This window comes from Cephus cinctus, unplaced genomic scaffold (genome assembly GCF_000341935.2).
Source record: "Cephus cinctus unplaced genomic scaffold, Ccin1 Ccin1_scaffold0975, whole genome shotgun sequence".
NCBI classification, from domain to species: Eukaryota; Metazoa; Arthropoda; class Insecta; order Hymenoptera; family Cephidae; genus Cephus; species Cephus cinctus.
Genome location: NW_014333530.1, coordinates 67877 through 76587, shown reverse-complemented (window position 1 = coordinate 76587; position 8711 = coordinate 67877). Strand labels below are relative to the sequence as shown.

Sequence of the window (8711 nt, the reverse complement as noted above, 5' to 3'; positions counted from 1 at the left end):
GGGGGGGGGGGGGATTGACACTTTAGGATTGGACGGGATTATATTATATTTAATAATAGGTTGCTTATGCGTGAGAAGGTCAGGCCGGTGACATGAGAAAAATCATAAGGATTCTGATTGATGATTCCCGATGATCAGAATCTTCCTCGATGGACCACAGTTGCAGTCATCCGCAGAGGGTTCAATTGATTCCATTACTGCCCTGCGATCTGATGCAGTCTCATCGGCTGATGTGACTGATTTCTTCTCGAACTCCAGTTGACGGGGAGATGATCACATATGTCAAGATGCACATATGACCACGCGGTGGAAAATCCACGCGAGAATGCTCGTGAGCGTGCTGGATTTGAAAATCGAATTATCTGTCAAAGAATGAAGATAAATTTTTAAAATATTAAAAGGAAAGCAGTCTCCCTTTTTTTTTTTTTTTTGAAGAGCTGCATAATCCATAACGTTCGTTTCCTCTTTCTTTCAGTAACAAGGACTGTCGATGTGATAAAAGAAAAATACTGGATCCACCATAACAGGAATTTCGTTATCAAGGTGGATTTACAATAGTGAGAATTGGCCAATCAGCGTTTTCGAATATTAGTGCTTCCCGCCATTTCACAGACTTCCGGCGAAACCTTCTATTCTTCTTCACGTATTCGATTGGTGCGAATGGAGCTGGGGTTGTCGTACATATCTATGTAGAGTCTCTCTTGATGCCAGACAGTATTAAAAAGGAAAATAGAGTTCGGTGGTCAATACTTGATTAAAGCACAATAATGCCGTGGGACTTAATAAAGGAACATGGTTGGATGGGAACCAACGTGATATCAGTGACGTATCACGACGGCGTCCTATTTTACTTTCTGCGGTGTTATCCCCGATAAGAAGAATAAAACTTCTTAACTTGGTACGTCGTATCACTCTAATGAAATTGCACGTTCAAGATAGTTGGAAGTCCTTTAAGCTGCATATCCATATGCCATCAGCCATCATCTTGGCATCACTTCTTCTTCTTCTTCTTCTTCTTCTTGTCCTACTCCTCTTCTCTTTTCATTTCCATCTTTCTTTGTCATCTTGTATCCTCAATCTTCTTCATATTCTGTTTCCTCTTATATTCCATCATTCACACTTTTTTTTTTCACATTCACTCTGATTCTCTCTCTCTCTCTCTCTCTCGCTCACGTATTCTCCTCTCACATTTCTCCCTTAGACGTACTCAATTTTTTTGGTTGCTTTCACTGGAAAAGCCTTTTTCTATACATTTTTTTTCTTCGTCATCTTCAACCTCATCCTCTTCCTCCTTCATATATCTTCCTTACAAGCGATCCTCCAGTCGTCAATAGTCAACGTCATCTTCACTTATTTTTCTTTTTTTACAATCGACTGGTCACTCCATTATAATGGACCCGATGTTCCCCATTAAATAGGGGCTGCGGAGCGCTTTTTTTATATATGTTTGCAACTCCGCGGGCATTTCGGGTCACACGTATATCCAGACAAAAAAATCTATTCTCTCTCATCCACTTGCTCTTTCGCACTACCTTCCACTCTTTTCATCACTTACGTACTTCTATGTATAACTCTAGTCATGTAATATGTACGTGTATGTATGTAAATGAATGCATATATATATATATATATATATATATATATATATATATATATATATATATATATATATATATATATATATATATATATATATATATATATATATATATATATATATATATATATATATATATATATATATATATATATATATATATATATATATATATATATATATATATATATATATATATATCTTTTATGGATGCTGATCCAGACCGAGGAACGAGACATTCCTGAAGCTCCATCATCCCGAGACAGCTAGTTCCCCAAAAAAAGAACCGTCAGAATTGTTTTCGAAAATCCTCTCAGACGCAACTGATCCGTCATCCAATTCCAGACTTCCACGGAGCAAAGAGACCCGGTCGTTATCTTCAATCTTGCCCGTCTTCCTCTACCCTGCTGTTCCTCCAGCTGCTGCGGCTGCAAACGTGTACACAAATACGGTTGTAGAGCGATCCAATAATCATGGACTCCCTTCAACAGGAAGCTTCTACAGAGTACAACAACAAGAGAACGGATGGGCTGGTTGATCACCCTGAGAAAATAATCAGCATCCTCACCTTGTGGTAGACGCCGATCCAAGGCTTCCTGGTCGTCCCCGTAATACTCTGTAAAGAGGGTCCAGGGTGCCCAATCGGGGAATGCTCATCGGTACTCTGCAAACCAGCCTTCTCCTTGTGGATGCACATCAATGACGTACACCGACCCATCGGAACGAACAATGACAATTGTTCCCGCTGACCACTACGGCTCTCCGGATGATCCCCTCTTCCTCAATAAATCGAGTTCCCCGACGAAGCCAATGGACGCTGCTCCACCTGACCCCTCCACGACGAGTCTACCAAATTCAAAAGCACTCCTCCCGACGGGAAGGCTCCTCCTCGTCCGGACGACGACGACGACGATGCCACCTGGCGGTCTTCTCCCAGGACAAACGACAGTCCTCGCTCTGCTTCCATCGATGACGTAACGGGAACACGATCCACGAAGTCCACAAAGTTGATCGAAAGAAAATATAAACAAAATGGCCGGATGGTACCGCCGACGACCAGTAGTAGCATTGATCAGTGTTCTCATCCGTTCTTCAGGACGAACTCCTTTGGATCCTGTACGTCGGGCGCGCCTCGCGCAAACACGAGTCCATTGTTTCACGCTGTAAACAACGAGCTGCGCGAATATGATTTTTTTTCTTCTTTTGTTGTTTTTTTTTTCACACAAAAAAAATCGGATCGTCCCACATCGTAATTGCGCGTTGCGTACCGCCCACGTACCTGCGCCAGGTGGATGCGCAGTAACCGCACGCGTCACGAACGAGGACACAAATCTTCCTGCTGCTGCTGCTGCTGACCGGCGGAGACTTGCGCCCGCATCTTGAAGTCTTGACGTCAAATGACAATCGAGATGAAATTTCGGTGGTGGTCGTGATAACATATAACTATTCGCTTAACAAAATATCTTCGTATACACATTATACACGATATACGTATACACAAATATATGCATAAATATATATATATATATATATATATATATATACGTATATAAATATACACATGTACAGTCCGCGACAATAGTTTTTATCGTTACGCCCGAGGCGCGTTTTACCTTAAGAGTAGTAGCCTAAAAAGCGTCACGATATCGCTTTGCGAAATACACAATATATATATACACATATATATATATATATATATATATATATATATATATATATATATACGTATATAAATATACACATGTACAGTCCGCGACAATAGTTTTTATCGTTACGCCCGAGGCGCGTTTTACCTTAAGAGTAGTAGCCTAAAAAGCGTCACGATATCGCTTTGCGAATTGCGTACGGATCGTGAGCGCGCTTAATTATTCGTTACCATTAATGTCGTGTTCCTTTTTTTCTTTTGGTGGTTCTTAACGAAAATCACAGAGAGTTTTGTGTGTTCGGAGTGTAGCTGTATACTGGTGTATATGGACTTGTGTGTACGTGTGTCTATAGAAAAAAAATAATCTTAATCTAAGAACATACGTCGAAACGTGACCAAGAGAACAAAAGAGACAATTATTGGACTCGTTCGTTTATTCTCTCGTCGCGCTCCTCTTATTATTTATTCGCCATTAGGAAAGAGAAGAAAAATTATAATAAAACAAAACGACGGCTCGGTGCTTACGTAGGAACGTAACGCATCAAGTTCCCGGGCAATCTTTATGTATACGATAAATGGCCTCGACTGCGGCATACGTATCAGCATCGGGATACGTATGTCCGAAACAAAAAAGAAGAAGAAAAAATAAAGATTTCGCGCGGAGTCAATAATAAATTGCTGATGGGCTCCGTTCTCGTATCTCATAACCCACGGCTGGTGTTTCGTGAGGCAGGAAAGGCGAGAGCGTCACCAGACAAAAGGTGCGTCTCTTCCAAAATGCAACATTTCTTTCTTTCATTCCTCTCTTGCACTTTGGAAGTACTTGTACGTTCGGTTGCGCTCGCTTCGTAACGCGCGTGTCTTTCCACCCGCGCTTCGGCACAGACAACACTCTCACACATACGGGGCACACGGGGCACACGGGGCACACGGGACGCTCAGGCACTCATATATTTTTACGTGACATTCGCTACGTTCAAACTGTCTCTCCATATATATATGTGTATAACATGTATGTAAAGATATATATATATATATATATATATATTCCCGGTATATCAAGGTACATCATCGAATCTCGGTTCGCTAAAATAATCAGTACGTTCTGCTTTCGACCAGCAGCAGCGGCGGCGGCGGCAGCGACCGCAGAAAATATTTCCAATCTTATAGAGTAATACCTATAATTTTCGTACCACTTTTTGCATTTATTTAAAAAAAAAAAAAACCAAAAAAAAATTTAAAGCACAGCATCCGAGCTTACTCTCATAACTTCATTGAGACCAATGGAGGGCGATATGGATATGCAAATTCGTGCCCTTTCCTTTTGTCTCGCCGTTTGTTACCATAACGCAATAAGCCTAGCCTAACGGAGCGCGACACAGGAGAGAAAGAAAGGAAAAGCCCAAGAACAGTAACAACTCCCGACGATATCCGCGGTTCCTTGGAATTTTGACGATTTGAATTTGGCGCTAGTTTCTAGATACATTTTTATTTTTTTTTTCTTTACCCAATGTCATCCGTCACGAATAGAAGCGAGCTCCGCCGTGACGTTAATGTTCATGGGTATTTCTTTTTTTTTCTTTTTCTCGATAATTACAAAAAAAAATTATATTCGCACGAGTACCGTTAAAAATCAGTACACGTTTTTCTCTCTTTCTTTCAATTTCCATTAAAATTCTTAAAGCATCCCACTTCCATCACCGAATATCGATATCGAACGTATCGCCTGTTCGTGAGTCCTTCTTTCTTTGTTTCTTCTCCTCTCTTTATCCCTGTGTACCTAATCAATATCTCACTTCGATTTTTCGTCCTTTCCCTTCGTTCGTTTCCAGTCTGTTTTTCTTAGTTTCGCCTTATCTAATCTCCTCCCTCTCTCTCTCTCTCTCTCTCTCTCTCTCTCTCTCTCTCTCTCACGATCACTCACCATCTCAAACAAGCCCATTGCATCAAACGCTTTTGTACGTTTCGTACGTTATACGATATATCACATTGATTGCCGGCTGACTGGTGGATCCTCCCGATCCTTCGCATCGTCATTCCCATTCGCATTGCCTTATATCATTTTCTTTCGCTCTCCGAATCATTCTCTTAGACATTAAACAAAATGGGCTCCCTCCTCGCCACAAAGGGCAGGCTAACAAATTCTTGTAATGCATTAGACTAAATATTTTCAAGTTATTCATAATCGTCCGTGACTATAGCCATTGCCGTCCCCCCCCCCCACCCGCCCAGCCAATCGAATTTCTCTCAATTCGACTTCGAGACGACAACGACGACGGTCAGGCGCACGACTTTCATAAAAATGAAAAAAAAAAAAAACGACTACTGTTACTTTGTACGAAGGATAACTTAAGATTAACGTTGCATATAAAGCTTCGAAATAACAATGTGAACGGTACTAATTGTATTCGTCAAGTAATGAGATTTTCATTTTCATTTTGCATTCCTTCCGATTCGGCAATCGGACAACCGAACATTGACTCACGCTCTTTTCTATCATTTGCGTATCAACTTTTTCTCGAAATATATGCTCTGCCGAGTCGAGATTATTTTCCGTCTATTACTTTGCTTTTTCTCTTCGTCTCTGTTTTACCTACAAGACCTTCATTCCCATACTAATAATCAACCGGATAAAACTCTTCGCTCTGGCGAGGTGACTTTTGAAAATTCTTTTCCGGTTCTCTCTCTCTCTCTCTTTTTTTGTTTCTTTTTTCTTTTCTCTATTATTGTTTCTCTCGAAACGGCCAAACCCACTCGCCAAAAGTGTATAAATTCTATCTGTTGTACATACCGGCTTCTTTTGGTGACGATATGGATCGTGGCAAGCGGAAGGCGGAATGTAAAATTGTGTTTTATACATTTTCATTGTTTGTTTGTTTCTTTTTTTTTTTTTAAATAATAATTCTTTGAGAAAACAAAAAATTACCGACTTCCGCGTCCAGTTTCCACGGTCGTGTCGCGCCTATCGATTAAATTTACAGTAACATAACATTAGTGTTACAAGTATTTTCGCATCTCAGTTAGATCATTAATCGTATTTATAATTGTAATCGTAATCCTCAGTATCATCACCACCTTATATTCGATTATTAAAATTATTATCATTGTACATACATACTTATTTACTTCTCCTATCACGTTATTCATATACACATATATAATATATATATATATATATATATATATATATATATATATATATATCGATCAGTTATCAATTAAAAATAAGTAGTACCTATAGGGTCATCATCACAGCTAATTTCCATTCTTTTTTTTTCCACCAACTTTCTTTTTCTCTTTTCCCTGATCATCCTCCATCGTCGATACGCGTTATTATCATCAACTATCAATATTATTGTTACAAGTCGATTTTTTCGTTTACCCGAATCGCGCGCTTCGCCACGTAAACGTGCATATCGAGCTCGAGAACTATCGTTACATACGATTACTCAATTGCCATACGAAATACAAGTGGCATTTTACCTCACGAGTTACGAAAACTACAAGAATTACAGAATTGAAAAAAAAAAAAAGAAAAATTGTGACAAGACGCATCGTGACGTCGTCGTCGACACCGTGAACGGGTTACAGTAATTTTACAGAAAAGTACATATTTTTTGTTTAAAAGATGATAAAGACAATTTTTTTTGCCAATCAACAGCAAACATTCTTATTGATCTTTCGGGCGTGATAAAAGAAAAAAAAATCGTCTAGCAAATTCTCATTCTCGATATTGTCACCAGTGGCGAAAATATTCGTATTTTTTTTTTTCCGAAAGAAATAAAAATTTCCATAGCGACACTCCCCTCCCCCAAAACTCTACCGAATAAATTTTTTAGCTACAACTCACGAATTCGAACTTTCGATCCTTCATTGATGGCAACTCGCGATTTGCTCCTCTGCAGTATCGACGATAAAAAGCATTAATTGATCGTCGTGCCAGAAGGCTGAGAGAGAGAGAGAGAGAGAGAGAAAGGAGGGGGAGGTCGTCACAGTTTAGTAGAACGAATGGAGGACGGTGAAAATTTATTTTTGTAAATGTCAAATTTTCATATCAAGTTGGTAAACGTCGCGAGATGACGGAAGCAGGCGGACTTGACATTGGCAGCAAAAAAAAAAATCAAAAAAAAAAAATCTTTTAAACGCAAAACTTGACGTAGTCCGCTATTATTTTCGCAGGTCTAAATATTATCTACGCATACTGTGTGTGCGAGAGAGTCTATCCTAAACATGACTAAATACGTCTGCCTTATTATCCTGTACAGATGAGGTATCTGTGTCGATCGCCTACCGCCTTTGAATTTCGCGATAGGAATCGTCGATCTTCCGAATTCATTGAGCTCATCGAGAACTACGCCAAGCCTGAGGTCGCAAAGAATTCGCCATCGAGTCCAGTCCTCTCTCGCGATCGGATGACGATAATCGAAATCTCGCGACGTTTCGCAGAAAAATTAGCGCCAATCGTAGATCGGCGCTTCGACCCACGTGCGTCATTGCGCCATTGACTAACGGACAAATCGGATCGATCAAATTGCCTGGTTGACGCGTATATTTGCATTGCGTGTAAGTCAGATTCTATAGATACCATTAAAAATTTCATTATACGACGAAACGACATTGCGACAAGTATGCGTATTCATTATATATATGCACTTTCTTCGTACACATATATATGCACGTGTTCCATTTTTCCGTATTAAAGAAGTAGCGATCGAACGTAACCGAAAAGAAAAGATTTTTTTAAAAACACACAAAAGCCAGAAATTGCACGTTTTGACTTATTCCCTTTCTCTTGCTTCTATCGTACCTACAATATTAACTTCGCCCTAATTTCAAGCACGCTTGCGCCGACGGTACGCGACGATCGTCACGTCCGTCACTCTAGCATCCCAATCGCACTGTCTCTCTCACTCGCCTGCACTTGTATCACACATTCTCTCTGTATCTCTCTCTCTCTCTCGCTCACGCATACGCAACTCATTCTCACGCACTCGCCTTCCCGCTGGCATTTACGCGGACTCGCATCACGTGTCCTAAAATGAAAGTTTGGGGGTGGGAGGGGGATGACGACAAAAAAAGTGAATATAGAAGAGGAAATCAACAAAAAAGAAATAAACCACAAAAAGTCCTGAAGCACGATGATTAAGAGCACGGACGCTTCTTTTCCTTATTGGGAGATTTCGAGAAGAAAAAAAAAATCAGTCACGTGAAATTACTTGGCATTTTCAATATCGTTATATAATAGTGAAACTAAAAAAAAAGAAACGAGCCATCGTTTTAAAACGCTCAATCGGAGAAATTTCGTCGGCGCTGTGGCACCTTGTTAAAAAAAGGGGGGGGGAGGGTGAACGAAAAAAAAATCAATTCAAATGAAAAAAAAATAAAAGTAACCGAGTGAAAGATAAAGCAAATACATATATATATATATATCCCCAATGAAAAAAAAAGAGACAAGTGTTTCTTTGGGGG

The 8711-nt window shown here is 39.9% G+C and overlaps 1 protein-coding gene across 1 annotated transcript; it reads right to left on the bottom strand.

Moving 5' to 3' along the window:
• Window positions 1-1923: 1923 nt before the first annotated feature.
• LOC107271464 lies at window positions 1924-3225 on the bottom strand (the record flags this gene model as incomplete). Its single annotated transcript, XM_025088706.1, is given in 2 exon segments — window positions 1924-2095; window positions 2166-3225. Coding segments are annotated over 2 exon segments (261 nt in total), but the record flags the coding sequence as incomplete, so codon positions are not given.
• Between the last annotated feature and the right edge of the window lie 5486 nt (window positions 3226-8711).